The following is a 24,284-nucleotide window of genomic DNA, read 5'->3' as shown; positions in this document are numbered from 1 at the left end:
GTATATTTGTATGGCTTCGTGTACAAACCTTTGATGGTAGCCAGGAGGTTTGCAGAGAACCTTGGTCTCGGAAAAGACAATTTCATGAGAGCCCACCGAGTTGTAGCAATGATGGGCAACGACCGAAGAATCAGTTCTGCCGTGTTTCAGATCTGACTTGTGCTCGCGGACACGATCAGTAGAGGCATGCCATTCAGCGGGGGGGGGGGGGGGGGGGGACACTGGATTTTCAAAAACGCCGGATAATCACGAAATATCGTTATTTAAAGTAACTTATTTTCTGCACTTTCTTGGATAGAATTATGTTTTTAGGTGTTGTGCATACGTTTTTTGGTCGTGTTTTACATTTGTTTGCTATGTGAAATTTTAATAAATGAACATACAAGTAGACAGAAATAATAATCCTACCGCTAAAAGTTACTCTATTCACTGTACTGTACTTACCACTCCAATTTCGAAGACTGCATGGGGTTATAATAGGGCCGTGTAGAATTTGACACTGAAATCAAGCATGTCTACTGTTTTTGTCACAAAGTGCCAATCGCCGGACTAGTTTACAGCCTTTGGAGCGCTTTTTGCCAGTTTCGCCGGATCGGCTCGGGGACCGCCGGATAAGTTTGGAAACAGCAGCCAGATAAATCGTGCGGTGTCATAATCGATAATCGGCTGTAACACGCTAATATACGAGCGAGCTCTGTAGGGGCCTTCACGATGTGGGAGAATAATTTGCTTTCACAAACACCCGTTTCTCCGCATGTGCTGTATCCTTGCCCCTGTCAGTACCTATATGCATCATACCTCGCCTGTGTGTTTTTATTTTTTGGCACCGCATCGTGGGAAATGTAATTTAACCGGAGCTCGCAACATCACGGGCATTTTAAATTATACTCGCGTCCTGCCTTGCTCGTATTGTGCACATGAAAGAAGCGGATTTGTATTGATACCTTGTAGTATTGAGTTTCAGATACTCTGCTTCCAATATTTTTTTATTACAAAGATATGAGTTACGTATTAGACGTGCTGATTTAGACATAGTCTCATTAGACAGTTCATTAATAAGCCATGCGAGCGAAAGTTGGCTGATTATTGAATAGAAAATGATCCTAGCCCACAATAGGCATATCATATAAGCATCCATTCTAACGCAGTGTTACTTTAAGCATGCATCACCGTAAATATCTGCCGGTGATTGTAAAACAACCACTTGTCATTTATTGCCTGCGGCTGAGCCTGACGAGTCACACAGTTTCACATCTCATTACTACTCACGCCAGGGATACAAACTTTACGATGTTCTTTTTACCGATACACTCACCGAGAATGTATTTTTTTTTATCTCGACAGCATTCCCCTTGGTTGGTAATTACTTTTGTTGTGGCATGGGAATTCACTTGTGCAGCGCAAATAGTTTTTTGATATCACGTACCACAAGTTGACTCGGTTTTCCATTAGGCTGATGTTAGGCTCAGCACTTCTGCCCTCCATGCTATTGTTCACCATAGATTGGAGGAATCTTTGTCGGTTGGCCCAAGACAAGACTCATTGTGTGTGTACCTACGAAAGATATCAGCACATTCGTCAACGGCCCATCTTAGTACACAAGGGTCGATACCCGAAACGTCACCCTATTGTATACTTATTTTCCACAATACCCACCTTGCTATTGACGAATGCGTTGAGGTTTTTTTTCTTCATTAATTTTGCCCCCCCCCCCCCCCCGTTTCGCCACTGCCAACGCAGCAGCGACAGCATTGTACGAAATCATTTGTCAGTTGTGTAAATCATGGGTGCATATCAATGCAGCAATTCATAAATTGTTAATTGTGTAAATATTAGGTGCTTAACAACGCAGTGATTCATGAATGAAACTACATTATTATTATTCTTCTCGTGGTACTTGTATCAAATTGTTGATCAATTATAGTTTATGCAAATTGTATGTAAATACTCTGCCAATGTTAAGTTTAGGCTAATTGGGTTAATGAAACTGTCAACGATGAAAAATAAGAATAGGTTTTCCCCTTTCTGGCAATCAAACAGGAGGTGTTAAGATGCTCAAACACCAAATAGAAACCTTTTGCAAGGAATCAAGTCTGCATTAACCACACATGGTGCTTGTGGTGAACATGCAAACAAACATGCACTGATAATATATGCATTGTCTTTGAAACTGATTGACCTACATCAGTGGCAGCCTTCTTGATGGCCTAGTCTCACCAGTGTCAGACCAGAGAATGCCAAAAGGCAAACAGCACAAAGACAATGCAAGTATGAGAACACTGATAGCTCACGCTGAACAGTTATATCTATGAGATACCTTTTGGAAACTGTAAAAGAAAATTATCCGGTAGAAACAAGTCAGAAACAAGCTAATTATCGATTTGATTTACAATGCAGGGTCGTGACAAGTCGGCGTGTCAGGTCGAATCGTTGCTTGCCGAGTCGAGGCCCTCGATTCACTCGCCGGGTCTAGCTCCACGCCCGCCGGGTTTTGCCGTTGGGCTTTGCCTTTCTGAACCGCCGGTGATCAATGAAACGTAATCGACTCAAGGTCACGAGCTCCCTGCCACACGTACTCTGTGTGATTTTTTTGTTTACTTTACTCGGCCTCCGGTCGTGTTTAACATGAAATCCGCATTCAGCTGCACACAAAGACGTTGGGGTGATTACAGTTCGGACCTTTGGGGGCAATTGGAGTCGTAGTTGGGCATAATCCCTGGACGCCACCAGATGGCGCACTTACGCAGGGAATATTTTTTCTAAAGCTGACGATATTCGGTCTGAACTGTAGCTCATTAGTCCGGAGTTTAAAGAGCTCGCCCCTCGCCCCCCCCCCTTTTTGTTTTGTATTTGAGCCACTTTAATTCAATTTAAGGCTTTAAATGTACAAACATTTGAGAATTGAAAGCATTGTGGACCCAATTGAACTCGTATTGCGTGCTGGCTCAGAGCCGCGAGCCCCCTTCCCGCCGAACCCTTAAACAAATCTCTCTCGGGCGCATTCACAGTTAGAGCGAAAATTGAATAATAATATACTAATTATCATTTATAAAGCACCCTTAAACAACCAGATAGACCACGTCACTGTCCTGGTGTGGATTCGGTGCCATGAATTGTCACGTAAATTATGTCTCTCCCGGACAGAATGATATTGGCAGCACATGCTCACACCAAGCTCGCGCTGCTCGTGCATAGCTCACCCTGGCCCCCGTGTGCGTTGTGTAGCCCCATCGGCATCGTGCGTTGCGCTCACCGTGATCCCGCCGGCGCATGTTCTGGTGCTGCGGTGCAACATTGCGCTCCAGGTGTTATAGTCCTCTGCATTGGAGAATAATCGGAAGACGATAAAAGCAATTCACGTTAGTCTATGAGTGTAAAAAACCAAAGTCGGTGATTTTTTGAGCATGGAAGCAGTGACCGTCTCCCGTTTACAGCCATGAGCCACGAATGGAAATTACACATTATTGTGGCAGGGGTGAGTATCTGTAGGACAACCACTGTTGACTTCCCCCACCAAGTTATTTACAGTATCATGGGGCGCCACGGTGGCGAGATGTTAACTACCTCGCCTGGAATACAGAAGGTTGTGGGTTAGATCCTGACCCTGACACCTGCTTTATATTTGGAGTTTGCATGTCTTTCTCCCCATGGCCGTGTGGATTTTTCTCCGGGTCCTCTGGTTTTTCCCTCCACATTTAGAATCCACATCACGTGTTTAGAGTGTTTGGCTGCTATAGATTTCCACGTGATAAGCGACTTTTGTTGAGATATAATTTGTGGCTAGGTCGCTTCTGAAAAAGAGCTATATAGCTCAGTGGGCCTTCATTGGTAAAATTAAAAAAAGTATATTTTTTATTGTTTAATAGTTTGAAGTGGTACCTATTTTATCGCCCCCTGGAGGAATGATGAGGCCGAGTTAACCACCAACCAGGAATTTAACTCTCGAAAGTTCTGTTTGGGAGCTGCTCGCCCCCGAGCACTGAGCCGCCTTCTAACAATGCCTGTGAACGACTCTGGTGAGAGCGTTGTCTTCTTTGCCTGACTCCCAATTCTAATTTGTGGGATTTTATCTGAAAATTGGATCGAAGCAGCAAAGGCGCGGATACAAACGGGAAAAGAAATATCAACCGTCTCCGATTTGCCGATGACAATCAACAAAGGCGCTCGATGCAAATCAGCTACGGGGCTATCGAGTTTAACGTGAGCGGAACAAAAGTAATCTAATAACAGGTTTGCAAAATTATTTTAAGATAACTGTAGGAGGATGCACAATTGGAAAGCACATGACAATATGTACGATTTAATTATCCTCTGCTAGGTGTGCACCATCTAATTACTCATGTATTTATTTACGTGCGTGTGGGTGGGTGTGATGTTTATTATGTTATACGTGACATTTACGTGTACACGTACACTCGTCGTTACGGGTTTGACGTGTATCCGTCGCGTGACGCCATCTGGACGCTCCTTGCCAAACGACATTTTCCCGATATCAAACGATGAAGCAACCTCCCATTCATTATCAACACAGCCTTCCCTGACTCCAGCTCCAAGGCACATCATTATGGGTTTCCCCCATGTGCGCTCTGTTCCTTAGGCTTAACGCGGGGGGAGCAAAACTACCCCCGTGCACCGAGTGGCGTTATGCGATAGCCGGCCTTCTCTCACTTTGTCATTGAGAGCAATTGGAGTCGCGGCGAGCCCCGCTGGGTTCGTGTAAAACCTCGCCGCGCAGGTAGCGTGCGTATGTGTGTGTGCGGTGCTATAGGCGCATCCGCGGGGTTCAGGAGACCGCGACATCGCCGTGAAACGTTTCTGCAAGTTGCAGTCATAATTATGGTGGTGGCTGGAATAAAACTAATAAAACACTTATTGTTAGAGGAATAACAACCGGGAAAGTCGCGGGAGAATATGCGCAGCGCTCAGGCGGTTATTGAAGGCGGTTCAGGATTAATTTAAAGTAAAATAGAAAGCAAACACGGGACTTGATGATGAAATGCGCCATATTGACGTGCAGAAACGTTTTTGGGTACCACTAATTACCTGCTACGGTTTATGGATCGGCGAAGCATGAAGACTGGCAAAGGGAAATGGAAGCGAAGCTGAAAAATCATGGGGGATTGTGCACGGTCGTAATTGCGCTGAGAGAGGACAGGGCGAGGAACGAAATTAATTACCTTCATCTTATCAAAATTTACATAGCGCCTTTTTTCCATAGCGCCACTCGCAGTGATTATTAAATTGTACGTAAGACGACATAAGACGACAGTGGATTTGAGATGAAGAATGGGGTTATTAAAAAGTGGTGGTGTTGCTTAAGTGACAGCAGAAAAGGTGCTAGCGAGTGGTAAGGAGGGGGTTGTGGTTGGCCTGCTCGTAGCTGGGAGGTGGGCGGGCGACAGATAACATGGTCACAATGAGCAGGATATATTGAGCAGGACACATCGGGAGGACACATCGAGCAGGACACATTGAGCAGGGTACATTGAGCATGACACATTGAGCATGACACATCGAGCAAGACACATCAGGCAGGACACACCAGGCAGGACACATTGAGAAGGTCACATTGAGCAGGATGCATTGAGCAGAAGGGACGTGGGCACAGCAAAGACGGCGTGATTGAAAGGGCGACCGCACACCGCGATGCTTTCAAGTGCAGGAGTGTAAGGGCATTTGGGGCAGTGCAGAACTGTGAAGGGTTAGTGATGGCATGGGGGAAACCTCTATCCAGCAGTGGATAAAAAATGGCTGGTGATGGTGATGACGAATGCATGCACAGCAGTCGTACACAGGCGCTCCTTAAAGTCGTGTTATTATTTGTTTCTCATGATAGATTTATTTTCCACATTTGTTCACAAACAGCAAGAACTGTTGGTGGTGCGTCTTTAGTAAAATTAGAAAAACGAATAAACTTAAATCCGATGTCCGTTCATCAGTGGCAACATCGGTGCCGCTCGGTAGGTGGGATAGTGACTCGGGAGTAAAACTTTCAGTTGTAACAAAATAGATCAGCGGACAATTTTCCCTCTTCCCAAATCTGGCTGCCCACGTGAAACTAAAGGTATTTTTACACGTTCCATCAGTCGCACGACCTTCTGCGAGTTCATAATTTCAGCCGGATTGGACCGGTTTCAACTAAACTGAAGCTAAAAATAGTTTCAGTTTAGTTTTTCAACGCTCCGGTCTCATCGGCAGAGTCGCAGCTTGCTGCAACCAACCAATGTCGTTGAACTGTCCGATGTTGAGAGGTAAGGGGCTATAAACAGTTAGGTAAGGGTCCTAGTTCTAGACTAATGTGATGCAGGAGGTCTTCGGTTTACGACGATCCTATTTACGGGCGAACCACATTCACGGCGTTTGTATAATGCCACCATGGATTGATGTACAATGCATGGAACTCGATTTACGACGTGGGGGACTCGATTTAGGAACTTGAACAAGATTTACTATGAGGGGGACTCTATTTACGACGTGCCGTTCCGACACGGCTCCGAAAGCGTTCGAATAGAACCGTCGGTCCAGTTTTTCCGACACCACTTGGATGTTTACCGATGGCATGAACCCTGTTATTAAACACGGCCGATACAAGGAAAAGAAACACATTGGCAAGTGCCGTTTCTACTGTTTCGACTGTTTATCGGCATATCGGGGTTCCGATTCATGACGATCCGATTTGCCACCACGGGCTTTACAGGAATGTATGAAAAAATAAGAATAGGTTTTAACCTTTCTGGCAATAAAACAGGTGTTAAGGTGTTCAAACACCAAATATAAACATTTAGCAAGGAATCAAGTTTGCATCAAGTTCGCAATAACCACACGTATTTGTGGTGAACATGTAAACGAACATGCTCGGATAATTTACAGGAATGCTTAGTGACGTCGTAAAAGCGGGGGTTGAGCCGCCTGTACATAACGCAAAAATAAATTATCATCAGTATCTGTCTGTCCCCTCTGTCATTACCGGAGAGACGAAAGACAAAGATCCCCCGTGTAGCCTTAACAGACTGTTGGGCAAGTGCTGTTAGCGAGCACCGATGAAGGCCGGCACGGTACACGAGGGGGTGGATGGCCAGCGCCACGCCCGACCACCTTTGTCTCCCCAGTGGCGATGTTTACGCACCGCACCAGGTACTCATTTGAGGCTGAGTCGACCTAGGGGGAGGTCCAGGACCGGTTCAGATAATCGTCACCGGTGTGGGCCACGAGTGGGAAGCGAACTCGGGTCCCCGGCTTCGTAGTGCAGGGCGCTAACCGCTACGCTACCGCTCCCCACAGGGACGGACACACGCACGTGAAGGAGGCGTTATTATCCGCTGCTTATCTAACCGCGTTGCTGGCTGAGGATGCGTCCATGACGGTGCTGCCTATCGTTTGGGGGAAATCACGGCCGGGAAGTTGTACCATTTTCATTTCGCTTCCACCCCCTCCCCCCTCTTTGTTTGCACAGCGGAGGAGGCGGCGCGAGCGCTGCGCGTGCTGAGCAGCTCGAAGGCACCGACGGTGAAGAAGCGGCAGGTCATGCAGGCTGTGTTCGGTGACTACCGCAAGAAGATGGCAAGCGACAGGGCCAGGCACATCCGGAGCATGGAGACTGGTGAGGGGAGCACACAGCCTCCGTCGTCCTCTCTTGCGACATTCTCGAGAACGAAGATGATTTGTTGCCGATGTTAAACCATTTTATTTGGTCTTCTCCTTATTCTCTTTTTTCCTTCTTTTTTCTTCCGTACAACTGCTGATGTAGATGCTGCCCCTACTCATTTCAAATGACATTGGGGAATCTTTGACGCCCACTGTGAAGCAGACAGCCCGTAGTGTTTCATGGTTAAAACGCATCAAGTTGGCACAGTGGGGAGCATAGCTGGTGCATCTGCCAGTCATCTCAGTCAGTCAACCCATGGCACCTGGGTCTTTCCCGTGACTTCTTGCCGGCAGCGAGCCTTCGACACTTCACGTGGCCTCAAAGTGCACCTGGCCTGGCACAGGTGCCGTGGCGACGTCACCGCTGCTGAGTGGCGAATGGCGGGTATTGGCCGTGTGCGGTCTTTTCAGCCGACAACCACGGGACACACAGGCAATCCAGGACCCCCCGTGGCGCCTCATGTAGCCCCCCAGAAAACACATCTCCATTTTTATACGCTCGATAATTTAAGTACGGTAATTGCGTTCGTAAACCTCTCGCCTGGCGATCCATCTTAAAATTTACAATCCTGCTTATTAAAATCTCTTTCAGTAACTGTGGTCACGTTGGCTGAACAACTCATCTTAAAATGAAATTTATGAAATAATTAAAAGTTTAAGGGACTGCGTTGGCAGTGTTGCACGAGGGGGTGATTAACGCCACCTTTTCAGGAGGAAAATACAAAATGGGCTAAAGTTTCAGCGAGGGAGCGCTTCTTACTTTGAAGCAGTGGTTGGGGTGCGAGATCCCCTTACTGAGAACCGAAAGGATGGAGGCCGCTTTGAAGGAGGGCCGTTGGGCAATTTCGGGAAGGCAGCGGCTATGGGGATCTGGTGGAGGGTGGAGGAAGCTGGTGAGGTGCGGTGGCGTCGACGGCTTTGGCGACTTCAGCTCAGTTTTGAGCCAAACCTGAGCGCACACTGTCTAGAGTGAGGCAGTTACTGAGCCTTTCCACCACTACCTGTGGATACAGATTAGTAAATACAGACGGCGAATATTGATTCGACGTCAACCGAAGCGATTTTTGTCCAGGAGAGTCAAACAAAGACAACGGAGGCTTTACGGTGACGCGCTGTGTTAACGCTCACGTTTTCATCCTAGATGTACACACAACGTTACTTTACACTCCTAAAAATACTGCACTCAACACGAGTGTACAGCAGTAGACTTAAACACAAATGACACGAGGTACAATAATATACAGTACACGATAAAACACCAAAATACCGTACGTAAATAATATACTGTCCTCTACAGTACGGTTACATTCATTTATGCGCGACACACAAAGCGGTTCCGTGTCCAATGTAGCAGTGGGTGGAGGTGAAGGCTGAGAGGCGACGGATAACGAGACAGGATGGACGACGACGCTGTCAGCGACGTGAGCATGTGGGGGTTGAGGTGACACTATTCGGGTCGCGGTGTTCATAATCATGCGACGACGGATTTGCGAAACGACGTCAATGGGGGAGACACCAATCGGGCTATCACTGTAGACAAGTTTCCTATGTTCACAAGTACCTTTTTTAATGCTGCCCAGTAGCGTTACACTAAATATGGATGAAATAATTAAAAAAGGATGTTTTAGTATGACGCAGACATAACTAAATACTGTGTCGCGTGGCGTGATGCGATTCAGGGTAAGTGAAACGGTGATGTTAAATGCGCTGGTGCAAAGGGGAAGTTATTTGGAGTAATTCTCATAGATGAAGTACATGTTTTATAATTAATTCTTCCAAAAAAACCTGCTGAATAATTACACCAATGACGATGAGTAGGAGATGGAAAATATATCTTCTTTTAAAGGCAATCTACGTGGAGTTTCTTTATCTTCCAAACAGCTGATGTCCAGAGGGCAGCATTTGCATGCCCATATTGGCAACATTTATATGGGCATATTGGCTTTATATCTATCTATCCGTAAACATTACATTTGTAGTGGGTTCAATTGAGGCGCACACTCAACTTGAAGGCAACACTTTATTAACGCATAACAACCAACGTGAATGTTATACACAGGGTGGTGACTACCGTTCCTGATCTCACTAACACTCGGGGAGGGGATACTACATAACGTGACCAGGGCAGGTTAGCGGGCTGCCTGGTCACGGATGAAGGTCGGAGCCTGGAGGAGCGTTGGTGGCGACTTCATCCCAGCTCTCTGTTCACACCCCACTTATAACTGCCGTGGCGTGGCCGGCTCCGCCCCAGGTCACGCCCCCCTTCTCGATCCTTCGGGAAGGTACGGCCCCCAACCACGTGACCCCCAAGCTCCCCCCTGGGGCCCCGAGCCCCCCTTTGTCCGGTCACGTGTCCTGTTGGGTTCACGCAGAGTGTCACGGCCTGATATGACCTCCGTAACACCTGCCTACAGCACCCATACCGAGCCAACACAGTCATGACGTCATATGTCCCTACGCTCGTACAGTCCCGACACAGTAGTGACATCGTATGTCACTACACATTTAAAAGCGGTAGGTGTCCGTTCATCTTCAAGCGGAGAGTCGGAGCCCTTGAACCTTGCCGACTTTGCAGTGTTCAATCGGTTCTGGGATCGCCGAGTGGGATATGAAAGGGTTGTGAAAGAATATTGTCTGCTTTCAAGCCTGTAGCCATGCTATCGTCTTTTCTTGAATTACCTCCTTATGCTGCTTTGGCATGAATAGACACTAATGAAATTTAAACCAAATCGTTTGCACTTTTTTGGGTGGGCTCATTTAACATAACCACTCTAGTTATTCATGAACCCGTGATAAATAAAATATCAGTGCTTTATCAAGTACTGTTAAAACGAATGATGCACTTAATGAAAAAAAGTAATATACATCAGGACTCTGATGTATACAGGGTGCTTAACATTTTTTTAAAACACTTATATGGGATTTGAAGCTTTCGTGACTGCAGGAAGCCATATCCTCTGGTTCTTTCGGTAAAGTCCCGTAGATAGAAAAAATTATCAAATGAAAGAAAACACGACGTTTCGGTCGCAACACAAGCGTCCGTCTTCAGGTGATAAAAAATTATTTGCTGTTGTGGCTATAACGGATAGTACACTAACATGATAACAAATGTCTCCACTTGTTCACCATCATTGTCAACACATGCCGGGAATCTTCTCCAGGTGGTCTGCAGAGCCTGGAGGCACATTCCTTGTGATATTGTTGAAAATTCTCAGAAGTGTTTACATTTTTTTTGAAGCACCCTGTATAAGCACTCTGGGGCAATGAATTTTGGAGAGACAGGGCAATATAAGACTCAGGTGTTGCCGAGTCCCCACGCATTTGTATGCGTGCCTGGTATCATTTCATATTTCTTCAGTTTGATGGTGTAACCTGGAGAGAACCTTTTGACTCCGGGGGTCCAAACGAAATGGTCGGATCGAGAGCGCCTCGCCTCTTATCAGCCACGCAACGAGAGACAATTTTGTGCTTTGATCGTTGTCACCGGGTTCACGGCACATGGCTTTAAAGCAGCTCTTTCCACCGCTCAAGCCACGTCCTCTTTATTCCGTCTCTTGTTCAACTTACGTTTTGCCATCGCGTCATTATCTAACAAGACTGTTGGACTCGTTAGCTATGTTTAAAGTCCGTCTGGAAAAACTCACCTCTTTGAATTGGCGTTTTACCCCCTCAGTTCTGGCCGTGCACCCTACAGGTTCCGTTTAGTTTCTGCTTTCCATACATGGGCTATATTGGGATCTAAAAATGAAATGCGCCTTAAGAGTTTAGTGTATTATTATATCAGTCTCTCTTTTAAATATTTGGGTTTCTCCGTATCCATGTTATTTTTCTGAATGTTATTTCTATTTGCCTCCCAGCCTTATTCTAATTATGTTATAAATATACTAATATTGTATACATTCAGATTCTGAATTGCCAATGTGATTTGTAACTTTGATCCTTACCCATGTATTATAGTTCAATTTTAAGGTGCAATTTTACTGTTTGTTGTTGTAACGTTCTTACTCCGTGCCTCGACTGGACATCTGTGAAATAAGAGCTTTAAAGCTCATCGGATTCCTCCTCTAAAAATAAATATCTGATTCTATTATCTTTGTCACGTGGCGAGATCAAAATACCTTTTTCCATTTGGAACTTTCATTGTTTGTCCACCGCTCTGGGTTAAAGGGTGACCCCAAAAGATTGCGTTACTAAACGGGCAGAGCGATCATTTTGTCTCGAATGCACTGGGAGCAGACCTTGCTATGCCACGCAAGGTGTGTCCATTGACACGTTAGTCAAACCCAAATCATGTTTGTTGAACTCCTTTCGCACAGTACGTGGCCAACCGTGCTAATCGGAAATGCTAATTATATTACCTACGTTAAGTGCAAAAAACAAATCCGATGGATTTCAGTGCACCCATTGGTGACTGGGCTGAGACCATGAACTCACTATGTTACTATGTTGGATTATCCAGTTGAACCCTTTTCCCGTTCTGAGACATCTGCAAGTCGCAGGGTGTGGTGGTGTCCCGTTCGCCGCTGGACCTCGGAACGCTAAAGCGGCTCGGTGTTAATTTTATTTAGAGCGGCGTAGTAGCGCCGCTGTTTATAAAGACGTTGTTACTCATCGCGGAGAACCATAGCGACACGACCGCCACACTCTACAATAGCCAGCTACCAAAACTGTGCCGCACGCCCCTCCGAAGTGGGTTTTTGCTTGCGTTTCCTTTTGGAATCGATTCCGTTCTGACGGCGTAGACGTACGTCATCGTAACGGAATCGGAAGAAAAAAACAGATTACGTAAAACGTACGTACACGTACGCACTCGCACGTACGTCATCGGAACGGGAGAGGGTTAATCGGAGGTGGCTCCCCGGACTCGGCTCCCCCCCCCCCCATCTCTGTGGCGATGGCTCCGTGCTCCGAAGGGGCAGCGGTCCCCTGAAGCACACAGCCACCACTCTCCATCTCACTCATTCAATTTCTCACCACGTTTTTTTTGGTTTGTGATTCTCTTGCCACCTGTGATGTTTTTGTTTTTATCCCTCCTTTTTTTTCTTATTTTACTTTGGTCTCTGGTTTTATCCTTCCCCTTTTATCTGCCTCGTCTGCTTCTGTGTCTGCTATTATTGTCTTTCCGATACGACTTTATACATAAAAGTTCCGAATTCGTTTTTTTTAAAGCACGCAAGACAACCATGGCAGCTTCGTTTATTTTTAAGCATTCCAATTCAGTAAGCTATTTCATCAGTTAAGTTATTTTCATATTACTCTTTATTTTTGTTGATACAATACAGTCTAAAATACGTAGAAAAGAGTCCCTGCAATTCAGTATTGTCCAAAATTTCAAGTCACTTTTTAAGAACGTTGCTTTATAAAGTTTGCCCGAGTTCCTCCCTCAGGTAGACACCGCTGTGACGGGGTCTGTGTCCGCCACACGCGCTCGCTTGCGTGCATGATGAAGTGCTGCATAATTTATGTTAATGCTTTACCGTGCATGTGGAAATATACAACGGTTCTTGGGATTCTTGGGTTCAGTTTAAGTATTTTCAATGTATCTTATGCTAATTAGTTGTCTTGAACGTGTGAATGGAAATGAAAGTAATTTGTATCTCAAATTAAGTAGGCACGCTATTTGTTGTATCAATAATAATATGTTTTGCCTTAGGAGTAATTAAATAAACAAAGAACATAACATTTTCAGTCTTTGTATTGAATTATTTTGACAGGCTGTCATATCTTGTGGGGGGGGGGGGGTTTAAAATTGCATTGGTATATCCGAGTGAATGAGCGATTCATTGGATAACTCGGCGTGCGGTCACTGCCATTCACTCGTCTTTTGTAGCCCAACCGCGTTGCCAGGCACTGCAGTCTCCTCTCCACTCGTAGTTAATATTCACGAGAGCGACACCACCCATTCACCGCCCGCCTAAGGAGTGGGCGGCAAATTGCCGCCTGTGCGCTCATTCGTATCAATGCGCGCGTGATGACACGCTCCTTAATACGTTAATGTGTTAATTTATAAAGATGCTTGGGATTGTAGAATTAATAATACGACTGATAATAACGTACGCTTATAAAGCGCCTTTCACCCAGAGATCACAAGGTACTCTACAAAACTCACGCGCGTGTGCTCAGGGCTCGCGCCGATGAAATCCTACCTCAATTAGAATGGTTTAAGAAAGAGGAAAAGCCCTTCAAATGAAGTCGCGTCTCAAGGCGCTATTGGAATAAAGGGATGGGGGGGGGGGGGTGAGGGGTTTGGGAGTCAGCGGAGTGGAAGTGAATACCACAGCGGTGGCACCCCCCCTGTAACGCGAGATTCCTGCGCGCGCTGTAACTGTACTGCTCACGGTGATGCTGCTGCGACTACTGCCGCCGCGCAAGAACTACGCGCGGCGCCGCCTTGTCCCCGTCTCATCCCCTCAAGCGGCCCTCGTGGCTCCCCGGTCATTATGCGGTGATGTTCCCGGCCTCCGGTGAGGAGGCAGCGAGGTTCGTCTGCACGCGATTTTTCTCCCTGTGCTATACAATACTCCACACCGGTGTTCTCCATTGCAAGGCCACCGCGGGGCCACTGGCGGCCCCGCGGTGGCCTTTTGTGCGGCCCCTGACGTGCGGTCCCCCCAACAAGACGCAAAATGTGAAAATACCCCCCCCATCATCATCATCATCGTCGTGCTACTGTCACAAACCCCAACGGTTTCAACTGCGTGACGGCCCTCACTCACACTGATCGGCGAAAGTGGCTCCCCCCCTCTGAAAGTTGGTGACGAACAACACCGCTGCTCTACACGGATATGTGTACGGTATTGTACGCGACATTATTGTTTTTCATTCAGTATATTTACCGTACAAGTTATATAAATTTTTTTGATGCACCGTTCCCAGAAGTACTGATATGTAGAGCAGACAGAGCAAGCCCCTGTTCAATCTCCCTGTCCCAAAAATCGATTTAATATAAGATACCACAATGTGTTACGTATCAGATGTTAAACTGATAAGAACAGATACGACCCTTAATTGTAGCCAAAAGGCCGAGTAGCAATCGTACAAGTTGTACTTAACACTAGAAAATATTAACCATATTTTACATTAAACATTCCTGTTTAATGTGTGGGTTGATGCAGGGTAACTTAAAACAAAACGAGGGTTGCGTGAACCGATCCCTCGTTTTCCCATTTGCGTTTCAGTTTTGCTTATCTGCGGATTTTTTTCTGAATGCAGCCTATTTTCAAGAACGTGTAACCCCGGTTAACGACTAATCGCTTAACAACGGGCCACCATAGAGCCCGATGTTTAGTATATAGTGTAGTGTATAGTAACGGAGTGTATAGTAGTGTAGTGTATAGTAGCGTAGTGTATTGTAGTGTACAGTAGTAGCGTCGTGTGTAGTAGAGTAGTGTGTAGTAGTGTAGTGTATAGTAGTGTGTAGTGTAGAATAGAACCCCTCTTAACGACCACCCCTGTTAATGACTAATCGCTTAACGATGGGCCTCCATAGAGCCCTATGTGTTCACTTATCGACCATTCCCCTACTAACGACGGGCTTAGGACGAGCACGCGACCGCCAATTTCAGCCAATCGGAAAGCTCCAAAGTGGTCTGACCAGGCCTCGGCCAATCGGCGACGTCCATTTGTGAGCGTTCAGGCATTGTTTACATTCAGTGTCTGCTGCGCTTTGAACTACAAACTGCTTGACGACCAAATGACTTAACGACCAGTTTTGTTGAACCATTTACCATCATTAAAGAGGGGATCTACTACATTTTATGCTCGTAAAAAAAACTATCTTGACTGCAGGAATTAAACACAAGGGATTATTTGGACTTCTAAAACGGAAAAAAAATCGTTTAGTTTTTTTTATAGTCTCCTGAAAACAATGGAATTGTTCCCCTTTTTGTGATGTATACATTTAAAAAAAATATTTATTTTTGCAGCCATGAAGACCATGAAGCTGGTGCCGGTGCCGGCGAAGCCTAAGAGCGTGTTCTACAAGGCTTGCGTCAGCAAGGAGTGCCGCAACAGGCTCCACTCGGCCGGAGAGAACGCGTCCGCAGGCAACGTGCCGGCCTCCACGGGGGCCACGGTGGAGGCCAGCGCCACTCATGCGGAGGTCCTCTCCGACGCTTGGCTCGCGAGCATCGGGGCGCCGTCCGCCAGCACCGCCGCTGCCGTAGCCACGACTGCACGCCCAAACGGTTTCCGTTGCGCCGCACAAGAGTTTAAATTCAACTTTTTTGATGCGTCGGAGAGCTGATCTTTGACGGTGAGTGTCAAGGAGGGTCGAGACAGGTCACCTCTTCATTACCCTCTCCCAGTCTCTTTCATCTGCCAGATCCCGCAATTGGGCACCAACAGGTACATCTGCTCTCCAAATGGTTTTACAGGCTTTCCCCCTGGCAGGCTGTGGCTTCTTTGCCTTCATTGCTGGCCTCTTGGTGTGAGACTGCAAATTGTCTGTTTCCATAACAACCTGTCCTCCCTATAATTTGAACTGAATTACGCTCACAGCGAGCTCTGCTGACACATTCTCTCCTGAACTTTCAACTCCCTCACTCTGCCGCGAACCTCTTAGAATCCCCGGCACGCTCAAAGGGGCCACATTATTTTTTCCAGTTGCTTTTATCTCATCCAGTTTTCTCGCTTGTATTGTAACACAGCCATCACTTTAGGCTGTACTCATGCCGCAATATCCCCATCAATTAAATCGGAATACTTTGTAAAACGACTGCAGTGGTGTGGATACATGCATGTATGTTGAACTTCTTTTTTACCGTACGTCGCCAACCGTAATAAACGGAGGTGTGAGGGAAGAACAACAAACTTTGTGTCTCTGTCAGTCTATTTGTTTCTATGGGTCTCTGTGCGAGTCTATAAATAAATCAAACGTGTCCCATTTTCAAGGGAGATAAGGTACCTCGCCACTTGTGTACATTTATTAAAATGTCCGTGGACGAACAAGGGGGGTGCAAATTAATTGGGTGAATTTTGCATATTTCAAACCCCGAGAGACTCGGAGATGTTTTCTTTTGCCAACGATGCAGTTTGCGAGCTGGGGCCTTGGCTGGGTCGTCGTTGTTGTTGTGGTTGGTGGTGGGGATTACCGAAAACAAGGTGTGTGACATTTGCAAGGACACCGGCTCCTCTTGCAGGCGTTAGCGTGAAAGGTGTCACGGGTAGGGTGTATTTAGTTTGTCACGTGCATAACGCGGTGGATAGATGTTATGTCCCTCGCCTGGTATGCAGGAGGTCGTGGGTTCGATCCCAACCCCCTGACGACGCCTGCTGTACATTTGGAGTTCACGTATCTCTCTCTCCGTGGTGGCGTGGATTTTCTCCGGGTCCTCCGGTTTTTCTCTCCACAATTAAAATCAACATCACGCGTTTAGAATATTTGGCTTTTTTATCAGAAGCAACTGGGCCACTAATGATAGCTCGACGAAGTGGCTTATGTGTAAATTTATAGCAGCCAAATACTTTTAACGTATGTTTCTCAATGTGGAGGAAAATCCCCGATCACCCGGAGAAAAATCCACGCGACCACGGGGAGAGAGAGACACGCAAACTCCAACTATACAGCAGGCGTCAGTGTTAGGATCGAACCCATGACCTGTATATCAGGCGAGGTAGTTAATATCTCCTAGCCCACCGTGGCACCCAGCTCAATGGGCCTTACCTGGTATAAAAACAGTAACACAGTCGTGAAAAGATGGCCAAGAGGCACTACTGCTTGAGCAGGAAAAGATTGTGATTGACTACTGTCCATAATCATTTTGCAAGAGTCATGCGTTGCTGCGTCAGCAACGAATACAACGTTCTGGCAAGTTACCTTAGGATGTTTGAGTATAGGGTGTACGTGGAAGGATGGAATTGTATTTTCACGATGGTGCAAGTGATCAACTTGAGTAGTTTGAAATGAAACGTGATGATGAGGCATTGTAGACGAGCTCTGCTCGTGCAGGAAGAGAAGGTTTGTAGCGCAGCGTTCTTCATTGCAAGGCCACCGCAGGCCACTGGCAGCCCCCCACGGGTGGCTTTTACTGCCCCACCCCCGATAATACCAGAAGAGTGAACACACCCCACCCCATCATCATCGTCGTCGTCGTGCTGCTGTCAAACCCCCAATGGTTTCAAATGGGCGGCGGTTCTCTGATGATGTCTTCTTATCGGCGAAATGCCTCCCCCCCACCCCCCTTTGCAGGCATTATCGTGAAAGGTGCCACGGATTGGGCGTATTTAGTGAGTCGCGTGCATAACGCGGTGGTTAAGAGATGTTAATACTTTCGCCTAGTATGCAGGAGGTCGTGGGTTCGATCCCAACCTTGACGACGTCTGCTGTATATTTCGAGTTTGCATGTCTCTCTCTCTCACCGTTGGTCGCGTGTAAAAAAGAAATATCGCGGGTCCTCCGCTTTTTTTCCCCCTTCACATTTAGAATCAACATCACGCGTTTAGAGTACTAGCAAACATTAGTGAAGATCCGCTGGTGTGATGAGGGATGGAGCGTGCGTGCAGGACGGAGGTGAGGACACTGCAACGACCGCCCACCCGGGTGAGATCATTGGGCAAGCACCCAGAGCTCACCTCAGGAGGATCCTCATCAAAACTTTGCAAGCAGGGCCGTATTGTCCAATAGGCCACAGTAGGCACTGTGCCTCGGGGCCTATGGAAACTAAAAGGGCTGACGAAATAAAAGGTTGACCATGTTTTATTATGGTATATTATATAAAACAATGTCTTCTTGCATACATATTTATATAGCAACAATATCCAGAGTCATGTCAATAGTTTTTTTTCTCATAAGGTGAGTGATAAATTAAGATCGGAGATGAACTTTTGGAGATTTTTTTCATTGCAAAATTATAAATAACATCTTCAAATGGTGTTTTACCTTCAATCTCATTCTCAATAGAGAGCAGTGCAAGGGAAGACAAAGGCGGCGGTGTTGTCCTATGGACGAAGTTACGACGTGAGATAAGCGGAGCGACAGCGGCGGTAGTAGTGACATGGGGCAGCAGCATCAGCTGTAGAGAGTTAGCGCTGAAGGCCGACGAAACATAAGTGCCTAGGGCCTACAAGAACCTACATCCGGGCCCTGGTTTGCAAGTGATGGGAGAGGAGTTGGTGATGTCGTAATTGGCCTTCACGCGATTGCCGCGCGGTCTCACGTGACAGACGCGCAGAACTCTCAAGCCCACTGGGCTGCAGGATGGCCAGTTCAGGAAGTGGGATGGCGAGCCCATCTGAAGACCATTGAGAGTGTGTGTGTTTTGTGGGGAGTGGTGGTGTAGCGGTTCGCACTCCGCTGCGCTATGAACGTGGCGTGCTGAGTTCGATTTCCGCTTATGGCCAACACAGGTAACCATTATCTTGAATCGGCCCTGGGCCTCCCCTAGGTCGACTCAGCCTCAATTGAGTACCTGGTGCGGTGTGTAAACATTGCCACGAGGGAGACAAAGGCGGCCGGGCGTGGTATTGGCCAACCACCCCCTCGTGTACCGTGCCGGTCTTCAGAGGTGCTGCTCGCTTACATCACTTGCCCCAACAGTCTATTGATGCTATACGGGGATTTTTTGTCTTTGTAATCCAGGTAAACTGGTTTCCTCAAAAAGCACATGCAGGCTCTATGTGAAATGGATTTGGCCAAACATGGAAGACCACCCATATAAAAAAGTCCTGCAACTCAACGAAGCTTCTTCAGATAAATGTATGACACGTACATTCTTTCAATGGGAATTGTTTGGCGAAACAATTAAAACACTGCAATTAAACCAATCCAGCAATGCGACGGTGATGCAATCGTCCAGAAGCGTAAAACATCACCACGCGAACTCCGCTCATCCTCGCAGGAGCTTTTGGCTAACCATGGAGCACCACATCCACGCGCTTTCAGATGCGCTTTTGCGACCGTCTGGAATGCTCTTTCTGATATGAGTAACCACTGGAGCTATGCACTTTTAAATCATCATCTAGATTGGAAACTAATTTCTTTAGAACTGCTTTTTGTGTTTAGTTGTGTTGTCCTTCCCCTGCACCTTCGATTAATACAGTTGGATACGTACGGTGCGAAAAAACTTCAAAACACACATTCCGCCTCACATATCTGTCCCTCCACGTATTACAGAACCTATCAATCGGACGAGCTTCTGGGAGTGTATAATTGCGCGCTTTTAGATGCGCTTCTGTGGCCGTCTGGAACGCTCTTCCCTCCGATATTCGGAAGCCATTGGAGCTATACCCTTTTAAATAATGTAGATAAGTAATTTCTTTAGAACTGCTTTTTGTGTTTAGTTTTTCTCCCTGTATGTATGCATGTTGAACTTCTTTCGCACCGTACATAGCCAACCGTGCTCATCGATCCTTCACCCGATTAGCACGGTTGGCTACGTACGGTGCGACAGAAGCTCAACGTACGTACACGCCTACAAAATTGGTGAGATGGATCTGAAGAGATGACAAAAAATGTGTCCCCTTTCGCACGAACCCTAAACTTTTCCGTGTGAGCTCCCAACATGCCTGTGTTTTCACAACAGTGATTAAAACCGCTGCCTCTAGGTCTTTTGCTGCGGATTCCGTCTCGAGCGCGCGGGGGGGGGGGGTTGTGCGTGCCTAGCACAACTGGAATTGCTCCGAGAGCGATGTCTGATTTGTTGTCACGCTGACCGTGAATCACCCTCGCCTGCGCGTCTCGATCTGCGTGTTTGTCCCCCGTCTGTTCACTTGTCACGTCGTCGATTCCAGCGGTCGGCCCCTGCATCTCTCAGTCTGCTCTCTGTCCCTACTATTCATCGCAACTCCGCATTATTCGTGGCCACGTGTGTGCGCGTGTGTGCGCGTGTGTATACACGGCATTTGCATATCTCCGTGTCCCTGCCTATCACCAAATCCCTAGGGCTGTGCAGCATGGAAGACTGCACCACGAATGGCGACCGCCAATGCATTAACCTCGGGCGCTGTAGACGGCTGCTCCTGCGTGGCTAATCTCATGTCTGTCAGCGATGCAGCGAACACGCTTTGTCTCTCCAACATTCATTCCCCAACTTCACGTGCCTGCACCGAGCAGTGTGGTGAAGTGCGGCCAATTGCTGAACTTCTTTCGCACCGTACGTAACCAAGCATGCTAATCGGAGGCGTAAGAGGCAGGATAACAAACTAAACACAAAAAGCGATTCTAAAGTAATGAGTTTGTCAATCTAGATGATGAATTAAAAGTGCATAGCTCCCAATGGCTTCCTAATATCGGAAGGAAGAGCGTTCCAGACGGCAGCAGAAGCGCATCTGAAAGTGCGCGATGCAGTGACCACCGGATTTGTTCGATGACCAGCCAAAAGCCACTGCTACGAGGACGACAGGAGTTTGCGTGATGATGGTTTATGATCCTTGACGATATCAGCGAGTTATTGTGGTCCGTTTGTGGCGAGCACTCTGCGTACCTTTTCCATCTCTGTCATTGCGTCTCTCTGACCAACTCTCGATGTTTCTGTGTTGCTTTCTATTTGTCCTTCACGTGATCTGCCTGCGTCTGCGTGTACGCCGCTGCAGCCTCTCCCCCCGTGTCTCAATCCGTCGCTCTGTGCGCCTCTTCACGTCCGTCCTCGTGTCATCATGCGGCACCCTGCCTGTCGGCCCTCCCTCCTACAGTCGTCCAACTTCTTTTTAATTGCCACTTGGGAGGTCGTCGGGGTGAATGAACTTGAGGAAGATTTTGCTGGCTGCCCCGGGGTGCAGGAATTCTCTGCTACAACCACGAAGGGCTCAGAGCCAAAGGTTACACTCAGTGCAGGGTGCCACGGTGGCTAGGAGATGTTAACTACCTCGCCTGGCATGCAGGAGGTGCGGGGGTTCCATCCCGACCCTGATGCCTGCTGTATGTTTGGAGTTTGCATGTCTCTCTCATCATCACGGTGGCTAGGAAATGTTAACTACCTCGCCTGGTACACAGGAGGTCGTGGTGGTTTCGATCCCGACCCTGACGCCTGCTGCTGTATATTTGGAGTTCGTGTGTCTTTCTCTCTGTGGTCGGGTGGATTTTTTTTCCCTCCGGGTCCTCCAGTTTTTCTCTTCACATTTAGAAACAGGCATTTATTTTATTTGGCTGCTCTAAAATTTCCACGTGATAAGCCACTTTGTTGAGCTATCATTTGTGGCCAGGTCGCTTCTGAAAAACAAGTTAATACCTCAGTGGGCTTTGCCTGGTAGGATGGGGATGGTTTAGTTGTATTCGTATGTGTTTGGGTGATTTGTTTACCTTTCTTGTACTTTGCACTACTATTGTGTTCTTGTATTATTTATTGTAACGTTCTTACCCTGTGCCCCTACTGGACATCTGTGAAAAAGAGCTTTATAGCTCATCAGATTCCTCCTGCAGTATAAATAAGTGCAGTCTGTTCTCCTATAACGCGGTGCTAGTTGTGGTCCTGAAGAACACCGCGTTATGGAAAAATCGCGTTATAATAACAACGGTTGATTTAATGGGAATGGGTTTAGGGGGTTTAGTTTCGAAAACACCAACACGACTGACACTTTTCTTTCATAATTACTGCGTTTTATTTTTGTTATAATGTAATTCACTAACGAAATGAAAATATGAAAATTAGTGAAAAATGCACGTTTAAATGTGAGTCGCTCAGCGACGGAAAACGTAGCCGTGGAGGAGGGTGGAGAGGAAGTGTGTGAAGTGACTCGATTAGCAGCTATTAATGATACAATATTTTTCGTTGAATAAATGTTTGACCATATGAGCAATTCATGTTTCTATTGAAAGTAAGTTAACAGTAATATTTGGGTACAGTATTGTCTTTGGAAGCATTCACCGTAATATCGTATCAATGTTTACTTCACCGCATCATCGTATTGTAATAAAGGACTCTTTCACAGTGTCGATCTCCGTTGTCCTTTATTTGGGTTCGTGTAAATCTCGCTCCCACGGCGTCCTCGCTCAGGCCCGCGTCTCCTCCGTTGATCACTCCACAGCCACCCTGCTGCTCGGCTCTGCAGCCACCCTGCTGCTCCGCTCAGCAGCCACACTGCTGCTCCGCTCTGCAGCCAGCCTTCCACAGCCCGCTAGCCCCCTGCGCCCTGACACCGATGGCCGACGGTGCCGAGGTCTCCCAACACGTGGCGATCGCACCACCCTCCCCGTACTGCCCAGCGTGGCCTCCTCCCGTTTCACTCCGTCTCAACTCCCCGATCCCCTTCCGGTTCTCTCCCTAAATCCTCTCCCCCACGTGACCCTAACTCCACCCTCTCCTCACGTGACCCAGACTCCGCCCCCCTCAATCCTTGCTCGCATTACAGTATGAATGATGCGAGAAGAGATTAACGGGTTCTTATATTAGCGATTTACGTACTCGGCGCTTTCGCTCTCTAAATTACGGCTTGAATGAGGGGGAGGGGTATGACTACACTCACAAAATTATTATCTTACTAGGAATTTCATATAACAAAAGTTATATACATAACTGTTACACTTTGTGTAATTCAACAAAACATACAACACTTAACTCGGAGTTCTCTCCAAATTTCATGAGTCCGTTCTAGGCCCCACAGTTTTTTAAAAAGAGTTTTAAGCACAGAACACATAATTAAAGTTTAAAAAAAATCATTAATTATACAAACTTTTCAATAATTTCCTTCTTCACTTCGATTTAAATTATCTTTAAAACCTTCTTCTCACCAACATTACCACTCATTACCACTTTCTCCGAAGGCAAGTTTGTACAAGAATGCATGGTACAGACAGCAGACATCTTGTGTCCGGAGATCAAAAGCAAATTTGAAAAAGTCAGCTTATCACGCAGGACTGTGACTCGCCGTGTGGAACTGATTGATACAAAAATATAGCCAATTAAACAAAGTCTGTTTCCTTTGAATTATATTCACTAGCACTGTATGAAAGTACGGACGTAAAATACACTGCTCAGCTCCTCATTTTTATCCGAGGCATTGACAGTTTTGCAATAACAGAGGAGGTTTTGACCATAGAGTCCCTGAAAGGAACAACGCGGGGAGAGGACTTGTATAACCAGGTATCTGCTGTCATCGAAAGAATGACGCTACCTCGGAGTAAACTTGTCAATGTCACAACGGATGGATCGACAAATTTAACTGGAAAAAATGTTGGGCTGCTGAAAAGAATCCAGGATAAAGTGAAAGAGGAAAACCCTGTCCAGGATCTTATTTTCCTTCACTGCATCATCCAACAGGAATCCCTGTGTAAGTCTGTATTGCAGCTTAATCGTGTCGTGAATCCAGTCGTAAAACTTGTGAACTTTATACGAGCAAGGAGACTTCAGCACCGTCAGTTTATTACCTTCCTGGAGGAAACTGATGCGGATCATCAGGACTTGCTGTACCACTCTCGTGTCCGCTAGTTAAGTTTGGGGAAAGTGTTACAACGAGTGTGGGAGCTGAAAGAAGATATCATCGCATTTTTGGAGTTGATGGGGAAATCTGACGAATTCCCTGAGCTAAGCGACAAGAACTGGCTTAGTGACTTTGCGTTTGCTGTGGACATATTTTCACACATGAATGAGCTGAATGTGAAACTGCAGGGGAAAGATCAGTTTGTTCACGACATGTACAAACATGTGAAAGCCTTCAAATCCAGCTCACTTTGTTCTCCAGACAAATTGCGAACAAATCTTTTGCTC

At 46.7% G+C, this 24,284-nt stretch overlaps 1 protein-coding gene and 1 pseudogene across 2 annotated transcripts in view; one reads left to right on the top strand and one right to left on the bottom strand.

Moving 5' to 3' along the window:
• Positions 1–16,455, top strand: part of C44H8orf33 (chromosome 44 C8orf33 homolog) — a 33,654-nt gene extending 17,199 nt beyond the window's left edge. For both annotated transcript variants that reach the window (XM_061569687.1, XM_061569688.1), the window contains exons 5-6: positions 7,454–7,600; positions 15,570–16,455. In XM_061569687.1, the coding sequence (XP_061425671.1) occupies positions 7,454–7,600; positions 15,570–15,889 (467 nt within the window). In that variant the 3' untranslated portion in view covers positions 15,890–16,455. The remainder of the gene's footprint in view (positions 1–7,453; positions 7,601–15,569) is intronic.
• On the bottom strand, positions 14,501–14,678 carry LOC133353739 (U2 spliceosomal RNA; annotated as a pseudogene).
• Positions 16,456–24,284: the final 7,829 nt, after the last annotated feature.

The sequence above is a fragment of the Lethenteron reissneri genome, chromosome 44, assembly GCF_015708825.2.
Source record: "Lethenteron reissneri isolate LAM-NWPU_2019-01 chromosome 44, ASM1570882v1, whole genome shotgun sequence".
Classification (NCBI taxonomy): domain Eukaryota; kingdom Metazoa; phylum Chordata; class Hyperoartia; order Petromyzontiformes; family Petromyzontidae; genus Lethenteron; species Lethenteron reissneri.
Note: the sequence above shows the minus strand (reverse complement) of the source record. Positions and strands in the feature narration are given on the sequence as shown.